This window comes from Bos grunniens, chromosome 18, assembly GCF_055505025.1.
Source record: "Bos grunniens cultivar Pamir isolate PY7600 chromosome 18, Bosgru_T2T1.0, whole genome shotgun sequence".
NCBI lineage: Eukaryota > Metazoa > Chordata > Mammalia > Artiodactyla > Bovidae > Bos > Bos grunniens.
Window position 1 is genome coordinate 13,538,602 of NC_141182.1, and position 24,001 is coordinate 13,562,602.

General features: G+C 53.4%; 1 protein-coding gene across 13 annotated transcripts in view; it reads left to right on the forward strand.

The window, feature by feature from the left end:
* Positions 1-24,001, forward strand: part of BANP (BTG3 associated nuclear protein) — a 70,827-nt gene that overhangs the window by 30,898 nt on the left and 15,928 nt on the right. For 3 of the 13 annotated variants that reach the window (XM_086350275.1, XM_086350277.1, XM_086350282.1), the window contains 5 exons: positions 6,208-6,324; positions 7,555-7,730; positions 14,891-15,130; positions 19,407-19,574; positions 22,906-23,036. In XM_086350275.1, coding sequence (XP_086206401.1) covers positions 6,208-6,324; positions 7,555-7,730; positions 14,891-15,130; positions 19,407-19,574; positions 22,906-23,036 — 832 coding nt within the window. Of the gene's footprint in view, positions 1-6,207; positions 7,453-7,554; positions 7,731-14,890; positions 15,131-19,406; positions 19,575-22,740; positions 23,037-24,001 lie in introns of all 13 variants that reach the window. The other 10 variants (XM_086350278.1, XM_086350279.1, XM_086350284.1 and 7 more) reach the window with 5 other exon arrangements.

Sequence of the window (24,001 nt, forward strand, 5' to 3'; positions counted from 1 at the left end):
CACACACTCTGGCACTTAGGGGAGGAGGGAAGGCAGGCTTATCCTGGAAGGAGACCAGCACTGGTGTCTGGGGAGGAAGACCTCTCGTCTTCAACACAGGTGTTCTCTACTGGCCGTCAGGGTGCCCTTTTATGAAGAATTAAAGCAGGCTGCTGGTGCTAAGTCGCTTCAGTTGTGTCCGACTGTATGCCTCCATAGATGGCAGCCCACCAGGCTCCTCTGTCCTTGGGATTCTCCAGGCAAGAGTACTGGAGTGGGTTGCCATTGCCTTCTCCAAGGCATGCACGCATGCTAAGTCGCTTCAGTCGTGTCCGACTCTGTGTGACCGCATGGACCAGCAGCCCACCAGACTCCTCTGTCCTCTTGTCTTCTCTAGGCAAGAGTACTGGAGTGGGTTGCCATTTCCTTCTCCAATTAAGGCAGGCGGTGGGCCACAGACAGGCTGTTTTGTTAGTCACAGTGACTCAGGTATAGGCCAGAATGATTCCCACAGCTGAGTGTGTGAGCGTTGCTTTCACCCCAGGTCGAGGGCGGCAGGTCCCGGTGACCCTTGGTGCCGAGTGTGGTTTCGGTCCTGAAGGTAGGGGATGGGGTTTGAGGTAGACACCACAGCCTGGCCTCCCCAGGCCTATGTGGTGAGAACTCTCTGGAGGACTCGGCCTTTGGACACTGAAGTTACCTAGCTTGTCTGTGGGAGGTTTGAAGCTTCTGCCCAGACGGCAGTGCCCTCGGCCTGTGTGGAGGCACAGTTGTGGACACTCAAGCACAGCCTCCTGTCCTGGGACTCAGCCCCACCCTAGAGCATCTGCTGTGGATAGCAGCTGAACTCCTCTCCCGGGTGTTTGCTTGGAGAACGCATGGTCAGGGCCTGCCTACTTTCTCCTTGCTCCCTGGAGACTGGAAATAAGGGGCGACTGTGCTGCTCACATAGACCTGATCTTCCCAGGAACCCCGTTCTAGGAGCCTAAGGAACGCTGGTGGGTTTAACCCCTGACCGCCAACCCCAGCCATGCCCATGGCTGCTTGTCCACTGATGGCGGCCAGTATCCATTCAAACAGTGGTCACTTGGTGGGACTGACGAGTTGTTTTAGGACAGCAGCTCAGGACCTTCTGACCTGCTTGCAAAGCAGTGTCCTGACACTGAGGGAAAGTTGGGGGCCACTTTGTAAGTGTAATTGGAAAATGCTTGCCAGTACACCTCTGAAAGCTGAAGACATTTGGTTTCAAATCCATCAAAACAAAGTGATTAAAATCCCCAGTATTGCAAGGTGAGTGGTAGCAGTCATTGAAATAGGATTATTTCTCTTCTCCACCAGCAAGTGGCAAAGGACATGAGAGATTCTCGGTTTTGAATCCAGGCTCCATTGCCTATGAGTGGTGAGACCTCAGGCAGGTTCTACCCTTTTTAAACATCAATTTCTTCAACAGTAAAGGGGAATAAAAATCATAAGGGAGGGTTGCTATGAGGGGTAACCCGGGAGGCGAGAAGTCACTAGTATTAATGCTCGTCGTTCTGCGAGCGTCCAGCGTCAGCCAGCCTCGCGCTTGCTGAGGCGCCAGCTCAGGAAGCAGGCTGCCCTGAGTGAGGGTGGCGTCCTGGCCTGTGCCGCAGGCCTTGTGTCTCTGGATGCCTGCTCTGTTCTTGTCACCGTGCAGACCAGCTGCACGAGCCTGGGAACACCACCGGGATCTGAGGCTGCTCCTCGACCACACAGGACTGCCGGTATCCTGGGCATCCTCTGAGCGCTGGGATACGACACTGAACAGAGCAGACGCACAGCACAGAGGCTGTGGGGGAGGCCCAGGCGGCCGCAGCAGGACCAGCGCTGCTGTGCTTGGTGTTGTGTGAAACCTGCGCACCCATCCGAGTCACCCAGAGAAGTTGTTAAAAAAACAAGAATCTGAGGTTCAGGGAGTTGTGGGGTACAGATCCGGCTCACAGACTTTGGTCAGGAAGGTTGGCTCTGCTGCTCAAGGACTTGGACTCGAACCTGACTTTACCACTGAGTAACCGTGTGGCCGTGGACTGGATGTCTGCCTCTCTGTGCAGGGAAGGTACTGCAGTGCCTGCTGCCCATCAAGGGTGAGGGTGGGGCCTCCTTTCAGGCGGGGTTCTGGGCCACTCCTACCCATGGGGAGCAGCCCTCCTGTGAATGCCCTGAAGAGCAGTGGGGGTCCTGCACTCACAGTCACTCTCCGGCAGGGTGGCGGCCCTCCGTCACATGCTGTGGGATGAATGAGAGTATACTTAGGCAAGAGTACTCAACTAGTAACTAGCGTAATCTTAAAACTGGGTGAGAATGTCCAGCTTGCAAATTAGCCTAATCTTAGAATTAAAACAATCAGGGTGGTCTCTGGGTCTAGCCATTTCCCACTTGGTTAAGTTTTCATTTAACAGGAACTTTAAAAGCAGACATACAGTTCTAGGTAAAGATGTAGTAATGGTTTAAGACTGTGAGGGAATGAATTGAACACGTAAAGCTTTAAAACCAGAATAACCCAGGGGTAGATAAATTGATCAATGAAACTGACTTGAGAGCCCAGAGTTAGACCAACACAAACATGCCAGCTAGATTTTGACAAAGCTGCATAAGCAGTTTGATGGAGGAAGGACAGCTTTTTGAATAAATGGTATTGGAGCAGTTGGCGTCCACGGGAAAGATGAAAGAAATGTACCTTGGTGGAAACCTCACCTTGAAAAAAAATTAATTCAGAGTGGATTACAGCTTTCAAGGTAAAATGTAAAGCTCCAGAATTTTGGGATAAAGACAGGAGAAAACCTTTGAGACCTAGGGCTAGGCAGGGAACTTTTGAGACTTCATACCAAAAGAACCATCCATGAAAAAAAGAAGATAAATTAGATGTGATCAAGATTAAAAGTTTATGTTCCATGAAGGACCTGTTGGGAGCTGAAAAGACAGGCTACCGATTAGGAGAAGCTATTTTTAAACCACGCATCTGATAAAAAATTAGTGGAATGTCCAGGGTAAAGACCTCTCGAAACTCAACAGTGAAAAGCCAGCCAATCCAGTTGGACAGTTGGGCAAAAAGCAGAAACCGGCATCTCACTAGAGAGGAGGTGTGGATGGTGAGTAAGCACATGGAGAGCCACTGAGCAGCGTCAGCCAGCAGGGAAACGTGGCGAGGAGACCGCAGAGCTCCCCAGGGACCCTCCCGACGCCAGCGAGTGTGGCGCCCCTGGGCCTCCCACCGCCGCTGTGGGCGGGTGGACGGGGCCACCACTCTGCTGCAGGGCAGCGGTGGGGGGGGTGTTCCTCCAAGCTAACCTGTCCTCACCATGTGGCCCAGCAAGCACATCCTTGGGCACTTAGCCCAGAGAAGTGGAAACTTAGGTTCACACAGAACCTCCACACAAGTGTCCATGGCAACTTTATGTGTAATAACCAAAGCCCACAGACACCCCGAGAGCCCCTGTCTGGGTGAAAGGTTGAACAAGCGTGCGTGCCCCAGGCATACACTCGGGCCCAGGCTTACGCCCTACACGGCATTGGCTGACACAGCCATGGGGGTGGCCAGGCACGTGTGCGTGCAGTCTGTGGGGCAGGAGGACGGGGAGGGGGTTCATCTCCAGCAGGGACTCCGCAGGCAGGAGCTGTTTGGCCTCTCCAAGACCAGGGAAAGCCTGAACTTCTTTTACAGATCTCTCCTGATCAGGGCAGGCCCACCCAGGATGATCTGTTCCTTGATTATTTAATGCCAATAAGCTGGGCCTTTGAATCAGCTCTCAGCCCCCTTCCCATTAGCCCCCAGGTTGTGTCTGGCTTGGTCCCTGGGGCTGTGACTGCGCCTCGGCAGGATGCTCACGTGCAGTGACACTTGCTGCTCAGGATAGCTACTGCCTCCTCCTTGGTGTCATGTGGGTGTTGCATAGCTTCTGAACCCAGAGTGTTATTTTGTACGGTTTGAGGCTGACATAACTCCATTAGTGGAAAGGGTATATTGTCCGGCACGTTAATGCTGATATTTAAGAGCAGACTGATTCATTGCTTTCTTAAGTGTTTCCATTATAATCCAAATACAGTCATCCTTAAAAAAAATCCCATGAATAAGCTTTAGACAGTCACATTTTACATCGTCCCTTTTGCTTTTTTGGACTTTCATTCCCATTTCATTTTCTTCACAAAATTTTATCCTGTGAACCAGGTTGTTACACGCCTTAGTAACGGAAATACAGATAGAACTTGAAGCTGAAAATTGTATTTCTTGTAACCATAAGGCCTGAAGGTTTTTTTTTTTAATTTTAATCTCTTCTGGATTGAGAACTCTCTCTAGTTATTAGTTCGCAGTTGAGGAAAACCATGCAAATTACTACTAGTTTACAACTAACTGTTAACAATGCAGTATTGTGAATGTACCCCCCCTACCCACCCCCCTCCCGCCCCGAGATGGATGGGGCTTTAGTGTGAGTTACTTCCTGAATCTCTGGCTGGCTTGAGTGATCCATCACTTAAAATGAAGCAGGGCTCAGCGCTTCTGTTTCTGTCTTCAGGTTTGACAGCTCTGAGTCCTGAGAAGCTTTGTGTAGGTCAGGGTGTGGGGGTGGAGGCTCCTCACCGCCTCCCCCGCGTGCCAGTGGCCTCGGCAGCCCATCACTGCAGGTTATGTGCAGCTCTGGGCGCTGAAACCGGCAGTCGTGGTTTCACGTGCGCTTCGTGGAAGGCAGGTGGTGAGGAGGGACCCCCGCAGGGCACCTCCTATCTCACGTCTGGGTGGACGGGGCTCCTTGGTGTGGTTGAGGGGAGGCTTTGTGAAAGTGAGCAACCACGTTGGCCAGAGGTGCTGTCCCAGGGGTCATCTTTAGGACGTCGTACCTTCTGGAAGGAGGGCCTCAGGGAGTTGAGTCACTGAGGGCCCTGCACACCTACGGAGCCAGGTGCCCCCTGGGCTGGCTTTGCTCCAGCTTGAAGTGGTTGCCTCAGACCAGCGTTCTCTCCACCTTGAGGTCCTGTGGGAAGCAGAGGCCCGTTTAGTCAGCGACTCTACCAGACATTGGTGTGAACCCGTTTTAACCTGTTGTTTGTGGCTTACCTCTCAGCCCGTGAAAGGGCTCACACGCCACTGGGGTGAGGGGATGAATGTCTCTGTGTGGGGACCTGGGTGACACCAGCCTTCTGGGAACACACTTGGGAAAATACCGTCTCCTGTTTTGACACGAGTCGCTGAGGCCGTCACATAGGAGCCCATACATGTCACCTCAGTACCTGGACACCTGTGATGCGGACCTGTGGGTGGGTTGTCAGGGCCTGGGGGGTTACCTCCGGTGTCACTGACAATTGAGTAGAATAACTAAGAAGATGATAATGGCTGTGAGTGGAATGCAGTGACTGTGTTTTTATTTTAGGAGAACACCCCATGGTCCTATGATTCACTGTGTCAAATGGCAGGAAATGGTACCATTTGTGCTTCTGATTTTGGGGGTGTTGACAGTGTGTGGCTGGGATGGGGGGGTGGGGTTCTCATGGGTGCTTTTGGGTATGTGAGTGCTCCGCCTGTAAAAACAGGGTCTTCCCAGCGCTGATTTTTGGGGGGTGAGGTCTAGGGATGACGTTCTTCCTGGGTGACATAGCTGTGCATCCCAACCACCTGTTCTTTCTGCACAAGGCGTGCCGAGGATTGGAGGTCTCAGGAGCAAGAAGTCTCGATGACTGTGTCTCCCACATGTTTAAACACACATTTCCCCCGAGAAACAGCCCCTGTCAGGGCACAGTTCTTTGAGCATGATTTTCTTCAAAGCACAGCCTCCGGCCTTGGGCTGTGGGTCCTGCACTGGCCTGGCAGAACCCAGCGGTCAGTGCTGTGCAGTCACCCCCGGCCCCTGCCTCAAAGGTTTGCCCCTTTGCGCACAGCACTCTCACCTGGCAAGGGACCGAAAGCCTAGATTTCAGAAGGGAATTCCCTGACTGTCGAGTGACAGCTGTGACACCCATCTCTTCTCCGTAAAGATGTGAACATTCCTAAGCCACTTCTCCTGCCGGTACCAACAAGGAGCAGGCTTAGACTCTGTCAAGAAGCCCCCCACTGCCCCAGCTGGCCCTCTGCCGGTGTTGCTCATGTACGTCGGGGGGCCCTGTTGGGCCTCCCCTGCTCGGAGCAGGGCAGGGACGTTGACTGTTGATGACTCTGCTCTCACCATGAACGCTGTTGTGTTAAGGTCTTCTTTTCTCTGTGATTCTTTTGTTCCCTAGCGTCGTCCCCCAGACTACAGTAATTCTCAACAGTGATCGGCAGAACGCCGTTGTAGCCAAGATGGAAGACCCCCTGAGCGGCAGGGCACCGGAGCCCCTGGAAAATGTCATTAGCAAGTCAGTAGCACGACCCCCACCTCTCACCACCACCGCCGGGCCCCGGGGACGGGGCGGCGTCCGGGTCGCTCGTGTCGTCGGGCCCTGTGTGCTCACTGTGGTCCGCGCACCCTGTCCTCTCACCTCACTCCCATTTGTCTGTCTGTCTGTCCGAGCATGTCGGGTCGGCGGACACCCCGTCTCATTGGCAAAGTGGTGGAGGCATTTAGAGGTGGTGCCTTCTCCACTCCTTTCTCTCTGGAGACGCTTCGGCTGTAACCTGAAGCTGAGGCGAGGGTGCGTGGCGGGCATCTTTGCCCCTCAGGTACGGGCCCCCCCTCCCCGTGGCGTTGGCCCCGCCACGCTGCTTCCCAGCGAGTCTCTCAGGCCCTCCTGCAGCAGTCCTGCTTCTTCCTTGTGGCCCAGGCCCCCAGGAGCCTGGCCAAGGGAGGTGGGTGCAGACACGGGGCCAAGGCCACGGAGCAGGCAGCCCATGAGACGGGCCTGGCGAGGGTGGCGGTCATGGCAGGTTGGGAGCATTTAGTGAGGTCCAGCCCTGGGATGGACCCCCTTCCCCGGGATGGAGCCCCCTCGAGCAGGGACATCCCACTGCTTCCCCTCTCTGGGTGCAGCAGTCTCTTAAAGGAAGTCGAAGGGTCACGTGTCTCCAGATAAATTTTTTTTTTATTTTGAGCACGTTTTGGAGCTGTGGTGGTCTGGTTTCCTGGTGGTGTCTCACTGTTCCGTATCAGGGTCCCTTGTGGTGGTGAGAGGGTCCCCCAGGAGGCTCTTGACTGGCTTTGTTAGCCCACTCGAGCAGCTTCTGTCAGCGGGAGACCGTTGGGAGCGAGAGCTGCATCCTCCCGGGACGTCTTGTTCAGAATGTCCCGGGACGGAGCAGTTTGAGGCTGTCATCTGAGTCTGTAGACGCTTTCCAAGAAGTCGCTGTGACCCGGACGGCAGTGCTATGCAGGGTGCCCTCTGTGACGGGAGGCCGTGTGCTCGGCCTCGAGTCACAGCCTGTTGTGATTTCACTTCCTTAAAACGTTTCGAGTTTCGTGCAGTTTCTTGGAGCCGCAGACTGCTTCCTGCTGTTAACGTGAGCAGAAAGAGCTGCGGGAAGGCTGGTGGCTCGGTGCGCGTGCCGGGGTACGTCTCTCCGAGGCGTGCGGGGGAGCGTGCGTGCGGAACTGTCTCCACGTGCTGCCGTGCTTCTCTCACCACGCTGCTGGTGTCTCTGTTTCCGCGCAGCGCGGTGCCCGGGCGTCGGCAAAACACCATCGTGGTGAAGGTGCCAGGTCAGGAGGACAGCCACAACGAGGATGGAGAGAGCGGGTCCGAGGCCAGCGACTCCGTCTCCAACTGTGGGCAGTCAGGAAGCCAGAACATCGGCAATAACGTCACCCTCATCACCCTGAACTCGGAAGGTGCGTCCTCTCCGCACGTGAGGTAACGGGTGTGCAGTGGCCCTTGAACAGCTGGAGCCGCAGGGCCCTTGAACGGGCTGGAGCCGCAGGGCCTGCGACACACGGACTGTTCACTCGTGACCACGGAGGGGGATGATTGGCAGTGATGTGTGAATTTCTGACCAGATGGAGAGTGAAATCCCCACAGGGCTCAGGTTTTTTCCCCCATTGTTTAGAAAAGTAATATATATTTATTGCTTTTGAAAGATGATAAAATATAAAAATGACGAAGTGAGAATAACTGGAAACATTTCTGGTCCAGAGAGCTCTATAAATCACATACTCTATTTACCATCCTGTAACTTGCTTCTCCCCACTGCATGGTAGGAATCTCTCCATGTTAATACTGATTTACAAAATCGTTTTCAGTCAGTTTCACTAGCTGAATCTGGTTCTGGTGATGGGCAGTTGTGACTTGATAGCTGGCGGTCGGCTCACTTGTCTGACCACAGCTCTGTCCTTTGTCTCTGATGAGGGTCAGGGTTCCATTCAGAGGGACTGCGTGTCCAGGTTGAGGCCGTGCTGGGGGCTGTGCTGCCCCTGCCCAATGTGATGTAGGGGGACCGTCCTCTCTCCTGTGGGGTCTGGGGTCCACTCTCAACCTGGCCCTGGGTCTGGGAGGTGGCCTGGCTTGTGCTCCAGAGAGTTCCTGCCTCCTGGCAGCTCTGTCCTGCTCTCGAAGGTTGAGTTAACGTTTCCCAAACAGGCCTTACGACAGCGCCTGGAAAGAAAGATGTGATTACTCGGCAGACGTAGCATCGTGTCACCAAGTTCTCAAGCTTGTAGTTTGTTAACTAGGGAGGGCTGGTGGGGTGTTTCTGCTCCTCTGTCCAAGTTGTTGATTTTTTCCTAAAAGTGTAGATTTTTCTACGGACAAAGAGTGTCTCTTTTGAAAGACTTGTTACCACATTAAAATGTTGAAAACAAAGTTCTTTTCAACTCTAACACAAGTTGCAGGATTGAGATGTCAGAGTGGGCACAGGGAAAAGCTTTCCATTCCATGAAACCGACCATCTTAAAGCAGACGTGCTGGCAGGCTTTAGTCTGTTCACAGCATGCACAGCACCACTGTCCGAGTCCAGGGTGTTTTCCCCAGAGAGACCCCAGGGCAGGACCCCTTGCCCGGTCCCCCATCCCTCGGCCTCTGACCGGCTTCCTGCTGGTCGTGCAGGTTGCTGGTCGTGCAGGTTTCACCTGAGGGAAGCAGTAGCGCCCTCCTGTGGCCTGCACGAATGCTTCATTCTTCTTTCTGGCCGGGTGACGGCCCATCATGGAGACACGTGCTGTTTGTCCATCACTCATCGATGGACACCGGGGCTGTGCCCACTTTCTGAGTGTCGTGAGCAGTGCTGTTTTGCACGTCTGTGTGCAGGGTTCTGTGTGTGTTTTCATTTTTCTGGGGCTGATACCTGGGAGTGGAGTCGCTGGGTCAGGGGCACTAGTCTCTGGCTCATTAGGTGTGAGGAAGAGAGGTGCTCCTGACTTCATCCTGGTGGAAAGCGAATGAAAATTACACTTGGCAACAGTTACAGAGAAAGTTCTTATTCTTCATCCATGTGGGTTTTGGGTAAATAACCTCCCTAGATCTGGCTACTTACTTTAGACCTAATTTGTTTGGTTTAATGGCATCAGCTCCAAACATGACATGGGGTCAGTTGGGGGAGTCTGGGATTATCATAAAAACAGATGTTGTCTATTATTAATGTGGTATGATTAATGTGAAATATATTTCAGTGGGGGAAGCTACAGACTGAGTCAGATGTGAATGTACATAAAGGAATCACAGTTTGAGCTTCTTAGTATTAACATCTATAGGGAAAAAGTACAGGTTTTCTAGGGGTCTGAGTAGGAGGTTACCCCTGTTCTCCGGAAGGTCCCCCCGCAGTTCCAGCGTCCTGAGTGTTGGGTTGAGTGTCCTCAGTTAGCCTGGGGTTTGTGAAGATGGAGCAGAGATGGCGCATGCACCTAAGTGGCTGCTGTGCACGAGGACGCAGGGAGAGGAGCTAACGTGAGGACGAGTCCTGTGGAGCTGCCACAGGCTGTCTGGTCAACATCCCGAGCGATTCGGATGCTCTGAGCGGGGGATTAGCTGTTTCCCTGACACACCCTCCCTGGACTGACCCGCCAGGCCTGGGGAGTGCCTATCGGAGAAGTGGCATTAGCTCGTAGGCACTGAGGGGCCAGAGTCCTCTTCCTTCTGATAAGAGCCCAGGGCTGCACTGGACACATGCTCTGATCTTCTTACCAGAGTACTTCTGTGCCTCACTGCAGAGAACCACGGATTTTCAGAATGGTTATTTCTTAGAAATCCCACATGGTCTGCGTGGGTTGGCATGCCGTGCTGTTCCCTGATAGATCTGGAGGTGTCAGGGGTTTACTGTGTCTTAATTTGGCACTTTGGGCTGCCACAGCACCGGCTCCATTTGAATCAGAGGGAAGTGCTAGCTGGGAGAGGGGCGGTGAGCCGTAGGCTTACTCCTTAGCTCCTGCCCTCCACCCCGCCCCTGGCAGAGAGAGGTCGTAGTTCACTCCTGTCTTTGGTTAAGTACTGACAGTATGTGTACAGGTTTTGGTCTCTTAGTTCAGCGACTAAGCTGGTGAGCTGAGTTGAGGAAACAGACTAGCCAGCATGGACTGAAAATGGGATCTCTTCATTAATGAAGGGATTTCATTAGATTCTTAATGACGAGTTTTAATTCTTTCTGTTTATGCATTTGATAATTCTTACAGAGCTGGACTGATCCTGCATATAAGATATTTGGAACTTGCTTTCAGTAGAGAAGTACCTTAATGAAAACTGAATTATTGTCAGAAATCAGCCTGTGCATGTCGCAAAGCCCCAAGTCAGTGAAATGATTTTATGCACCTTCCTGGGGTATGCTGGGGCAGGGTTGTGGCAGGGAAGTGGAGCCTGGAAGGAGCAGGTGGTTCGGGAGCCTTGAAGAAAGGTGTAATACCTTCACTCAGAAGGACTCGGGTTGGCATAGGATACGAAGGGTAGTATGTGGTTGTGCTGGGAGGCAGCCCATGAAGCAGATTCTGGAAACCTCTCTGAGCCCCTTCCCAGGCCCCTCGGTACCCCCACAGCCTACATGTCACACGCAGAGAAATTCACGAGCAGCTGGGGCAGCCTGTCTGAAAGCCTGGTGGAAGTGCAGCCCAGCACCCACTCATGACACAGGGTGTCCTCTGAGGCTGGCCTGGAGAGGCTAGAGGCCTGCCTTGAGGACCTGACCTCCCGTGACCTTCCTCAGCTCCTGCATGGTCACCCATGCACCCCAAAGCCTGTAGTGAATGGGGAAGGTTGCCCTCTCTCAGCTTGTTCACCATCCTTTAACTGGAGACTGAAATGTGTCCCCAGTCCCCTTTTGTGGCTGCAGAGATTTGAGCCAGTCATCAGTGAGGGTTGAGGGGGACTGGAGCCCAGGGTATCTGGGGGACCTTTCCGTCCATCACAGCCACTTGGACAGGACTTAGAGGCTTCTGGGACCCCATGGGTGAGCCCCTGGCATATTTGGAGAGAGTTCGGGTGATGGGCTGGGTTTGGCTGGGAGATGGCATCTGGAGTGGTTGGTGGCCTCCCAGCCTGCATGAGGCATGGGCAGGGTGTGCAGGTCACAGTCCATGGATTCGGGGGTTGCCCTTTGCTTTGGAGGCGGGGTGACGCCTCGTGGGGCATTTTCTCAGAGTCCCTGAGTTGCAGTAATGCATGTGAAGTCCTGGCTTGCAGGAGGCACAGGTTAGAGACCATCCTGTCCACCCTACATGATCAGCTTTGCACTTGAAGAAGAGGGATGCAGGGGTGCACACTCCTCGGTCCAGGGACAGCCGGGCAGCTTGGAGTCACGTCTCCCTGGTGTTGGCTGACGTGTCGGGGTGTGTGCCACCAGCTCAGGAGGTGGGCCTTTGTATTCACATGATGTACACATGTGTATGCGTGTATATACACATGTATGTGTGCACGTCAGCGGGTGGGGAGGTGGGGACACAGCTGGCTGCTTTCTCTGCTTCGGCTCGACACCCTTGAGAATGCAGTCATCCTCTTTAATTCATTGCTTTCTCCTCATTTCATTTTCCTGGAACTAAAATAGAGCCTCGAAACACATATTTGTATTCTGAGCTATTTGAGTGGTTAGAAAGTTCAAGTTACTGGCTGAAGGGTTTTCTTCAAATAGGTTTTTCAGAAGTGTCAGTTAATTTAATTAAAGATTTAAATGATTGGAGTAGAAAGCAAGTTTATTTTTCTTAAAATCCAACTGGTAGTTTTTAAATAGAGCTACTAGAATCTATTGTTTCAGCTGCCAAAACTGGACCAAGCTATTTTAGCAAAATAAATATATTCTTTTTGAATTGTCAAAAGGCAGATTTCTCAAATATTTATGTGGGCAGGTGCTCCATCTTATTTTACATTTAAAAGGCACGGTTCATTGTCACTGTCAGGCTAGGCTCTGGCCCCCGTGTCGGGCCAGAGGTGAGACAGGGCTGTGTCGACAGTTGTGACCGGTGCCCCGGGTGAGGACAGAGCATCTGGGCCAGGGAACGTGGAGGGTGCTGTGTCCTCTATTCGTGTAGGAGCTTGAAGTGACGTCTTTCATCCTCCAGAGTGTGCTGGTAACTGCCCTGCGGCCCATGTGCCACCTCCGGGGCTGGGGCCACGTGTCAGCAGGGAGCTGGGTGAGGAAACAGCCCTCGTGGGTCCAGGATTTGTCCTCGCGGCCTCGCGCCTGTGCTCACGGTGGCTGTTTGGTCACTTCCTTGCCGTGTTCTCCCATGCTCGAGTCTGCCACAGGGTTCCCAGAGCTCATCTGTGAAGCCTGGGTAGTTTCCATCAGGCAGCATGATGGGTGCTTACTGTTTACATAGAAAACCAGGATTAGTTTTGGTTTGGAAACTTGTTCATCCACTGGACATGGTGTTTTGCCTTCCTGAGAATTCAGTTTCATAGATGAGATCACTTCCTCGTTTCTCCTTCTCAGATCAGCTGGACAGTGTCTGCCTCTTGCCCTCTGTGTCCTGTGTCTCTGTGTGTGGAGGATAGCGTGGTGTGGCCCCGGCCTGTTTCCTCCGTCATCACTGGAGCCTGGTGGCTCCTGGTGGGTGGCGTCTGGAAGAATGGCAGCAGGGCCAGGTCCAGGGCTTGGACAGGTGGGCGCTCCTAGCACCGGCCCGGGGCACCAGAGGACCTCTCGCTGAGGGCTTTCGGCACCGGTTCCCTCCCTTCCCCAGCCTCTGGTCTGCGGGTCCAGCAGGGACGAACACGGCGCGCACACAGGCTCTGGGCAGCCAAGTAGGGGTATGTGTACAGGCAGCCCCCAGGGAAGCTGGTGTCAGTTGGAGTCTGTGATGGAGAAGCCGAGTCAGAACACCCCTGCCAGCGCCCCGTTCTGACCCACCTGGTGTCCCGCCTCCTCTACACACAGGTGTGGCATCACTTTGACATGATGTTGACTCACGGTTTGGAAAATGACACTGAACTCTTGTCCAGTGTTTGCTTTAAAAATATTGTCTAAACATAGGAGCTGGCTGCACAGAATTCATAATACTTGTTCCTGAGAAAAACTGCAGGGTCTTTGGCGGTGTGGAGGTTGGGGTTGAAGCCTGCAGCCCGATGTCCTTGCACCAGCCTGCAGGGCGCCTTCCTGCAGTGACCCCTCCAATTCTCTCCCCGCTTCCCTCGCCCGTCCTGCCCCTACTTGCTTCGTGGCCGGATGGCTGCAGGTGGAGGGAAGTCCTTCCACTCTGGTGTCGTTAAGCCTGTCATTCTAGGTTCACTGAGGGTTTAGATCTTGAGCATTAGACCCAGTGCCGGGCATAGAGTTGCCACTCTCTGTAGGTAAGTTAATAAACTCACTGGGAGCTGGTGCCTTTGGGGCATTCCAGCAGTGCCTGAGCCAGTGCCTCTAGAAGTCCCTTCGCATCACATTTGGATCATGTGTCCACTTGCTTTTTCTGTGGTTAGGTAAATGCCACAGGTGGCTGATGGCAGAAAGCTGCTCCTGACTCCCCCTCTTTGCCTCCAAACCAGCCTGTTCCTGAGAAGTGGTTCTTCTTACTCATCTCTTACTCTGAGTTCCAAAAGTCAGACTTGTGATCTGTTTTCTGTCCTTAGCCAATGTCAGGAGCCAGCCTCCCTCACCCCTCTAGTGGCTGGCCAGCCCAGGGGTGACATGGTTGTCATGATGGGGCTGCTGAGCCTTGCCTGGTGTTCGAGGAAATTGCGTGATTCAGGAGCCTGGCCTGGAGAGGCCGCCCTCGCAGAGCAAAGCAGAGCGTGCAAGTTCCAGACAGCCGGCCTCTTGGCCTGTGCTCTTTTCCAGGCCTGTGGCAAAGCTGGGCAGGTTGGCTGCCCTTTGTGGGGCCTTTTTTTCTGCATAGAGGCCAGAATGTAAATATCAGGACATTTCAAAATAAATTTCATGAGAAATCTTGAAACAGTGACAAGCCTGGCTGGAACATGACTTTAAGGCCCCTGGCCTGGCGATCCTTTGCAGGAAGCTGGGTCCCCCTGTGAGGTTTAACTCCCCCTCCTGTCACCGTGCCCCCAAGTGCAGGCACTTTGAGGGGCCGCCTTGCGGCTCAACTTGCTTCCACATGAGGATCAGAAGGAGTGCTTGGAACGGCCACTGTGCGAGCAGCGTCAAGCATTCTCTTGATTTGCGTTCCTAAGTGGAGTTTCCTTCGGCTGAAAGATGAGGATTTTTAAAGCTGATGTTTGTTTGACAGCGTTAAGCCCTTTCACACACTTAGTCAATCCTGCAACTCCCGGGAGGCTGTGACAGACGGGGGGAGGCGTGTCGGGGACACTGGCCCCTGTCAGGGTGTAGCGTCGCCCCTCATTGCTGACGGAGCTGGCGGGGTGCTGCTGGGCTTGCAGACAGGTGGGCTCCTGCCTCCTGCCGGGAGGAGTGGGTGCCAGCCGCCCTGATGCCCTGCCGCCCCATTTCCTCCTTCGGTTTCTTGCCCGTCGCGAGAGCGTCCCTGGCTGCCTCACTGAGGTCGAGAGGGCAGGTCCTCCTGAGTGAGCTGAGCTCCAGACGCTCGCTCCCCAGGCTCCCCTCAAGGAAGCTGGGGGCGTGGGCACTGTGGGCCGCGGGGCTCACCCGGACCCCTCTGTCTTCCAGAGGACTACCCCAACGGCACGTGGCTGGGGGACGAGAATAACCCCGAGATGCGGGTGCGCTGCGCCATCATCCCCTCCGACATGCTGCACATCAGCACCAACTGCCGCACGGCCGAGAAGATGGCGCTCACGCTGCTGGACTACCTCTTCCACCGCGAGGTGCAGGCCGTCTCCAACCTCTCAGGCCAGGGCAAGCACGGCAAGAAGCAGCTCGACCCCCTGACCATCTACGGCATCCGGTGTAAGTGCCACCCCTGGTCCCGCTGGGGGCGGGCACCGGGGGACCCCCAGAGGTGGGGTGGGCGGCTCTGGGTCAGAGCTGGTCAGGAGCGGGTGCCCCGTACACGTACACTTAGCTTACACTTAGCTTTCTTTTTTTAATTTTATGGCCACACTTCTTGGCATGTGGGGTTTTAGTTCCTCGATCAGGAATCGAACCCATGCCCCTTGCAGTGGAAGCGTGGAGTCTTAACCACTGGCCCACCAGGGAAGTCCCTGCAGTTTCTTTTTCAGACTTCTTCTGACTTCGGGCACGCCAGCCACCTCCTGGGTCAGGAACCCACTGTCACCACCGCCAGCCACATCCACCTCACTGTGGACAAGACTGGGTTTTACATTTTTTCTTTTTTTCTGATTATCAGAAGTATTTTCCTTGCTCGGTTTTTTCCAGGGGTGGGGAGAAAAATTAGCATTTGAATCACAAGCACTTCTTTGAGCGAGGGAGCAAAGTTACTGAGCGAGAAACATGCAGGATGCCAGCTTCTTCAGGCTTCCCCAGGGTTAACGGGCCCCCAGAAGCTGGGATGACCAGCCATACAGTTCACATGCTCTGTGCAAAAAGGAGCTCTTTATTGTAAACGTAAAGAAATTGGCCACGTTGTTGTGAGGCTTAGGATCTAAAGACAGAGCAGTTGCCTTTTCCCCATTGAATTGATAGAGCTGTAGCCTAGTTCTCAGGGCTTTACTGGTGAGTCACATAGGCATCTGCTCAGGCTGCGGGAGCCTTCTGGCTGATCTCATGAGACTAGAGATGAGGCTGGCATGCCCCCCGGGGCCCTGAGCGACAGGTCTTTGAAGACGGCTGTGAGGGGGACAACATGGAGAGACCCCCGTGCCGGGAGATGTGATTTAGCAGCACAGATGGGAATCACGTGTGCATGAGGACTGTTGTCAGGTTTTCCCGAGGCAGCCTGGGGCAGAGATGGTGTTGATGATGGTCCACAGGGACCCAGAGCCCCACTGACACTGGCCTCTCTGGTGTGTGACAGGCTGGCCGTGTCTGGGGCCATGAGGTTGAGACCATGGTTCTAGCAGAGCCCGTCTCCCTGGGAGGGCTGGGGGTGAGTCTGTCTTGTCTGTGGTGGAGGCTCACAGCCTGTGGCCCGTGGCCATCGTGGTTTGTAGCAGCACGAGTCAGGGTCTGTCATCACATGGCCGTGTGATCCTGTGTGTCTGTGTCTCTCTCCTCTCCTCCTGGCAGCCCTGTCCTGCTGCATTCAGAGCCCACTGAACTCCAGTGTGACCGCTTCTGTGGTTAATTCCTCATGTCTGCAGCGACCTTGTGTCCAGGAGCATCACCACGTTCTGGGTCCTGGGCGTGGATGTGAACTTTGGGGCACATTTCAGTACAGTGCTCAGGGCCTGGGTTCTTTGGAACCCCGGGTGATCAGGCTCCTCCAGGCCCAGCCCAGCACGCCTCTCTGGGGGCTAGGAGGAAGTCGTGGTCAGTGTGGGCTGGTGGGGGGAGGGAGCCTGTGAGAACCAGAGGCAGGTGGGGCCCTGACTCTCAGGGCACCCTGGAGTGGGCTCTCCTCACACTCCAAGGGGCAGGGCGCCCGTGGCAGGGTGGGGCTTGCCTGCTGCAGTCCCCCGCGCCCCCACCAGCCGCTGAGGGGCTGGCTGGCTTGTCTGCTGCTGAGACCAAGCACTGAGACGGAGAGTCCTGAGGTGCTGGGGTGGGGAGGGGCTGCTGGGCTGTCTGTGGCCATTTCTTCTCTACATGGGTGGGCGCCGAAGGCTTGAATTTTCAGACTGGTTCTCACTCCTCGCTGATAACTCAGCTTTGGAGCTGAAGTGAGGATAGTGGCGTTCTTATTTCATGAGGTTTTCTTAGGAGCATCAAATGACTTGAGATAAAATGCTTCAACAAGTGTGAAAAGCAGTTAATTCAAAGTAATCTTTTTATCACTCATTATGGGAGCTTCCCTCCTCCTTTCACTCAGCTGAGGTTGCTCAGAGCTGTCAGGAAAGATGAGGGACGCCTTTGGCAAAGTGAGAGGAAGCCCAGCTGTGGCGCCAGCCTTCGGTGCCCACCCCCGCCCCGCCCCGTATGGTTCCCGGGGCAGAGCCAAGCCCCTTGGTGAGGGGGCATCGGTGCTGCTGGTTCCTTCCTTAGTTTTTCTTGGCAGCCATCATGGGGGCATCTGCCATAGAGCTGGAGTCTTGAGTCACTGTTGGAAAGAACTATGTAATAAGATGTCTTAGAAGCTTCTAAAAATGCTTAGTGCAGAACTATGGAATGTGTATTTTTTCTTTAAAGGACATAAGCCAGGTTTTGAACTGGCAGGTTGGTTTTTACAAAGTCAAATTTAGGTATTAACGTTTTTGTTTGTTTCTTATATTTGTACACCTTCATGTGTCTTGTATATTATCTTTTCTGTTAGTAACAAGTTCTGAAAGTTTGCATAATCTTGTTGATCCCTCGAGGCATTTGGAAGGTGTTTTCCTTGCGCAGAAGGCAGGAGGGGCTGGAGGGTGGTCTGCAGGAATTCGTCTGTATTGGAGCAGGCCCCTGACGAGGTGGTGGACATGTGTGTGGTCATCAGCTCTTTGCCTGTGTTTGGGCTCCTCTGCAACTGTAGTTGGTAGCTGGCTCTTCCTGTGACTGTACGACTGTATTTAGTGGTCAGTCCCCAGTGATTATACGATTGTAGTTCCAATAGTTGGATTCAGTCAGTGTTTGAGTTCTATTGTAACTGTGGCTGGTACTTGGGTTCTCTTGTCGCTCAAGTGAATAACTGGCTGGGACTTTGTGAGCTTGCCCTGCACTTAGAGCCATCCCTTGCATGGAGCCATCCTTCAGTAAATAGTGAGGGACGACTCTGGTTAGAGATGACCTGGAAACCAGCACGGAGGTGCCGCGGCCCTGCCGATCCCCTAAACCCAGCCCTCCTTAACCCAGTTACTCCTTATCAGGATTACAGACATTTTGGTTGTCATTCTGTTTAGAGTTAAAAATGTCTTAGCTTGTGTTCACAAAAAGTCAAAAGGTGTTTTGACAAAAGAAAATATAGTTTACTTAAGAAAACAGACACTCCCTTTGTTTTGATTCTTCTAGGGTGTGTGGTCCCCATGGAGCAGATCTCAGATTTGGGGCATCAGTTTCTCTCTCAGCAGATACTCCAGACTTGGTGCTCTTAGCAGTCAAAACAGGAAGTTTTTCAGCTTAATCTTCTTATTAAATTTTTGGATTTCATCCACTTATTTTCTCTCTATTCAGTGGAGCTTTGTGACCAGCTAGACAGGAGGTCACCCTGGTGAAAAGCATTTCTTGTGGTTTGCACGTTCCTGACAGTTTCTTTCTGTCAGTTGAGCACAGGGAAGAGATGAGGTGGTCCACTGAGAGATGGGTGGGCTGGCAGGGCAGGATCTCCTGTGGGAGGGGGGTCTCAGATGCCCGTGTTGCACACTGAGAGCTTGCTGTAATGTAGGGGCCACCAGCGAGGGTGCTGGTGGGCTGCAGCCTGGTGTCCCTGCCTCTCTGGCCAGCAGTCAGTGGACGTGATGCCCACTAGGCTGGGTGTGCGAGGGCTCCAGGGAGGAGGCTGGTCTCTACCTTTAGGGACTTCTGTTCTGACTGAGGAGGCAGACGGGGAGGCAAGGGAACTTCCATAAGCCTCAGACTCAAATAGCTGTGGAAGAATGTCTTCAGATGAATTGTAATCAGCATTTAGTCAACAAACATTGATGTGTCTGTCCTCGCTTGGACGTTCTGGGTTCTTGGCAGGCATGGGTGAGCATGTGTTTGTGGAGGAAACAGAGTAAATATCATCAGTATCTAGGGGGTGGCAGTTGGGAGGGTTCTGGGGTCAAGTGGGCTGATTGAGGGGAGGATCATTTAGATCGCGTTGGAGCTGAGACGTGAGAGGAGGGAAGGAGGCGGCTGGGCAGCGTGAAAGGGGTGACAAGCTTCAGTTTCGGTAAAGCTCTCAGGACCCTTGACTTCGTCTTGGCCTCGGGACCCAGAAGGCTGTGTACGAGATCTGGGTAGACAGTTGGAACACGAGCATCCAGGACGCCTGTGGGAGCCCTCACCCCCAGCTCGCAGCTTGTCTCCCTCTGGTGTGAGTGGATCAGGGCAAAAAAGTTCAAGTTAAATGAACGGAAAGCCGTCGTCACCCATGACAGGCACGCCCAAGGTGGCTCTTGCCTGTCAGGCTTTCTGTTCCCGCCGTGCCCTGACCACAGCTGGGCAGGAGGCCGCGCCTCACCTTCCTCCCGTCGGATGTGTTTTGCAGGTCACCTCTTCTATAAGTTTGGAATCACGGAATCCGACTGGTATCGAATCAAACAGAGTATTGACTCCAAGTGTCGGACAGCTTGGAGGCGAAAACAGCGAGGCCAGAGCCTGGCCGTCAAGAGCTTCTCCAGGAGGACGCCGTCCTCGTCCTCGTATGGAGCCTCAGGTTTGTGGGCAGCTGGGTGGGTGATCCGGGGCCATCAGAGGCAGCGTGCTCTATGCCCGCTCGTGCCCTGGGAGAGGCTCCCGTGCGGGTGCCAAGGAGCAGAGCGTCCTGGGCTTGGCAGTATCACGAGGGTCTCGGCCAGGACCTCCGGTGGGTTAGCCTGTGGCTGGCTCTCTGGCCGCCCCTCGGGATGGTGTTCGGATCCCCCATCTGGGCAGCGGTCTTGGAGCTCCGTGTTTCCAGCTAGCACCTGTGTGAGGCCCTGAGCCAGCCTGGACCGGGTCCGAGCCGGGGTGGGGGAGGCTGGGCTGGCTGCTAAAGCGCCCTTTGCCCCTCAGGCTTGGTTTCTAGCAGGGGTTGATGATGACACGCTTCTCTTTACTCTCGCTCACTTATTTAAACATTTTCCTTCCAGTTACTAGTGTTTCTTTCAGCTGAATGACAGTAATTTGGTTTAATGGCACTTTTGTGTCTTCGGTTTATTTGTTCTCTGTTTATAAATACAGCAGTGTTCCTCCTGAGAGGCTGTGAGTTTGAGCAGCTCGGTGCGGCCGTTGGCCTTGTGTCCTTTTGTGGGTGGCGAACAGGCTCTTCAGTGCCGATGCTGGGCAGGCTCCGGTTCTCAGGACATGTCCTTTGGGATGGACTCTGGCCGGCCCTGGGAAGGTCTGCAGAGTCCAGTAGCACTTCCATGGCCAGAGTGACCAGAGCTTTCTCAGGGGCAGGGGACCCCCCTGTCATCCTGCTGGGTCAGCTGTCCTCTGGGTCTTGGAGGCGGACTTCTTGGTGCTACAGGGCGCGCTGCTGCCTCCGTCCACCCAGCTCTGCATGCTGCACCTCTGGGGTGGGCTCGGGCTGCTCTCAGGAGATTGGCCTCCTGGGAGCCATAGAGGGCCCTCTCCTCAGGCACTGGAGCCCTTAGAGTTTCGAGAGAAACACGGAACAGCACGTGCTTCTGTCAGTTTCTGTAACTTCCTGTTGACTTGATGTTTCTCTCAAACTTGATACGCACAGGGTGGTTGGTTGAAGGGCCTCTGGGATTTTGTTCTGATCTTCCTGTGTACTCGAGGCCTGACACAGCGAATCTGGTACCTAAGGCTCTTCTGGTGACAGACATAATCCAGGAACATGTCAGTCAACCAGGATTCCGTAAATTTGGGCTTTGTGGTAATTCCAGCTGGGGTTGCCTTGTTTACTTCTGAATTACCAGCACACAGAAGAGGAACTGACAAGTAAATGCTGTCGGTGAGCATCTGAGCCAAGGCTGCTGTATTTAAAGCTGGATTAGTACTGCCAGTTTGAGCACAAACCACATCACTAGTTTCAAGGGACTTTTAAAGTATCAATTTATTAAAACATCTGTATTTCACACTCCTGTCTGGCCACACTGTGTGAATTTTTATATGTGCTTGAGTTTAAGGGGCTGCCCTTTATTGTGTAAACACCCCCAGTGCTTTCCCTGCAGCTCTCGTTGGGGAGCATCCGTGTAGGGCTCAGAACGTGAGGGTTGCAAGGAACCAGCTCCTGACCTTGTGTCTCTCTGGACGTGGAGGAGCGCCAGCCAGTGGGGGCAAGGTCTGTGAGAGGCTGCCCTTTCTGTGTCTCTCTGCTGGGAGCAGGCGGGGAGGTCTTTCCTCAGCAGGAAACCTTGTCTCCCGTCACTTGCCGTAGCTCTTGGATTGTAAGCAAGTAACCGAGACCCGTTTTTGCGCTGGATTTTGATATCAATATAGATTATAAAACATGGGTTTAAATTGGTTCTCACGAAGTTGCATGCTTGTGGGGAGCTATTGATTGCGTGGTTAGTTCAGTAACTGAGGTTTCTGATGTGTTGCACGTGTTAACGTTTTAATGCTGTTATATTGTAAGTTTTTAAAAGGGTAGTCAGTGGAGTCTATACCATAACAGGTTGATAGGCACCATTCAGCTATCAAAAGTGCATGAAAAGTCTGTTCTTCGAGAATCAGATGTTTTATATCTTTTGTGTCCTTCCATTCATGCCTGTATTCCACTTCTCAAGGAATTTCACTCTAATATGTCTTTATCTTTAGAAGTTTTTTGAGTAATCCATTCTTAGAAAGTGAAAGTCGCTCAGTCATGTCCAACTCTTTGCGGCCCCATGGAATATCCAGTCCATGGAATTCTCCAGGCCAGAATACTCGAGTGGGTAGCCTTTCCCTTCTCCAGGGGATCTTCCCAACCCAGGGATCGAACCAGGGTCTCCCGCATTGTAGGCAGATTCTTTACCAACTGAGCTATCAGGGAAGTCCTAATCCATTCTTTACAACAAAAATATGTATGTACACTGGAGAAGGCAATGGCAACCCACTCCAGTACTCTTGCCTGGAAAATCCCATGGATGGAGGGGCCTGGTGGGCTGCAGTTCATGGGGTCGCTAGGAGTCAGACACGACCGAGCGAGTTCACTTTCACTTTTCACTTTCATGTATTGGAGGAGGAAATGGCAACCCATTCCAGTGTTCTTGCCTGGAGAATCCCAGGGACAGGGGAGCCTGGTGGGCTGCCGTCTTTGAGGTCGCACAGAGTCGGACACGACTGAAGCGACTTAGCAGCAGCATGTATGTACATTGACAATTAAAATTTTTTCTGAGTCCTAATGTTGTAAGTGTATAAGAAAATTCTCCTGGTTGAGACAACATTGCAATTAAAAGTGATACACAGGAGAACAAACGTATCTCATTTTGGGTTAAACATGGAAAGTACACTATTATTGGGCTTCCCTGGTGGCTCAGCAGTAAAGAATCTGCCTGTAATACAGGAGACCTGGGTTCGATCCCTGGGCCAGGAAGATCCCCTGGAGGAGGAAATGGCAGCCCACTTGAATATTCTTGCCTGGAGAATCTCATGGACAGAGGAGCGTGGCAGGCTATAGTACATGGCATTGCACAGAGTTGGATACAACTGAGCAACTAAACAACAGTAAAACTTTTATTGAAAAGTTTACCTTTAATTGAGCTGGTAGGGCTTTTCCCCCAAAAAATCCATGGACCAATCCTACTTTGGGCTGGTCTGAAACAGAGTTTAGTGTCTACTTTCTTCCTGTTTTACACTTTTGTTGCTTCATCTGAGGAGCTTCACTTATACCCAGTGGGTGGCTGGGAACCGTCCCTGTTCAGGGGTGGTCGGGTCTTCATCTCTGTCCACAGGTCAGAGATCTCTGCCGTGTGACCAGCTGCTGCTCGTGACGCTGCACATCCAGGAGCTGCCAAGTCCAGGATGGAGGGTCCCCCTTCCTCCCTGTGCGGGCAGGGGAAGACAGAGGTGGGCTCAGCCTGGGCTGATCTCTCAGGCCCGTGTGTACCTCCCTGCAGAGACCATGATGAGCACACCGCCGCCCTCCAGTGAGTTGCAGCAGCCACCCCCACAGGCCCTGCACTACGCCCTGGCCAACGCCCAGCAGGTCCAGATCCACCAGATCGGGGAGGACGGGCAGGTCCAAGTAGTACGTACTTCTTGCCAGTCTGCTCTCGTGGGCGGGAGGGGAGGGGAGGGTTGGGGGCATGACCAGCTTTCCCTGCGGTTCTGGACCCCGCTCACAGCTTGGGGGAGGGGTCCAGTGCCAAATCAAAGCAGAAGCGGTTAGGGTAGGCCTTCTACAGCTCACAGATACCCTGGTCCCTGCAACTCTGCACTTCTGCCCGTCTTCCTGGGGCACCATGATGTGTCCTAGGTATTTCCTCAGCTCAGAAGCACGGGCACCCTGTACTTAGGGCCAGTGGAGGAAGCTGGAGGCCTTAGCGTGTAGCTTCTTTGGATTGGGTGACAAGTGCCCCTCTGCGTGGCGCCCAGCACCCCCAGCCCACCTGGTCCTGCCTCATGTGCTGCTGGCCCAGGTGGACATCCCTCCCAACCCTTCGTGGGTCCCGTGGCCAAAGAGGGCGGGCAGGAACTCTCTGGGGATCCTGGGGGTGCTTCGTCACCCAGCCTCCTCGCCAGCGGGCTCATGGCAGGGCAGCCTCCTGGACACCTGGTTAGATGCCGCACTCCACACACCATCCGGAGAGGGAGAGGTTCCTGAGAGCACAGGGGGTACTTGTGAGGGGCGTGTCTTCTTCCAGGGGAGACAGAGCAGCTACAAACAGTGGTTCTTTGTTTAGCTGACAGTCCCAGAGGCAGTGACTCTTAGCTCGTTAGTGAGGAAGCTCTCTGAAAGAATTCCAGAGTAGATAACTGTGATGCAGGGTTTATATAGACATGGTAACATGAACGCCACAGAGAAATCTTCAGTGGTTTATTTTCAGGCCCATTTTGATTAAGGTAGAATTTTAAATAAGATAAGGGATATTCATTTCATTGAGCAAAGTTAAGATTTACAGTAATTACTCGTCTGCCTGTACCTGCAAACATTTTAGTTGGAGTCTTTGATTCTTTGGAACTATATTTATTAATGTTTACTTCAGTTGTTTA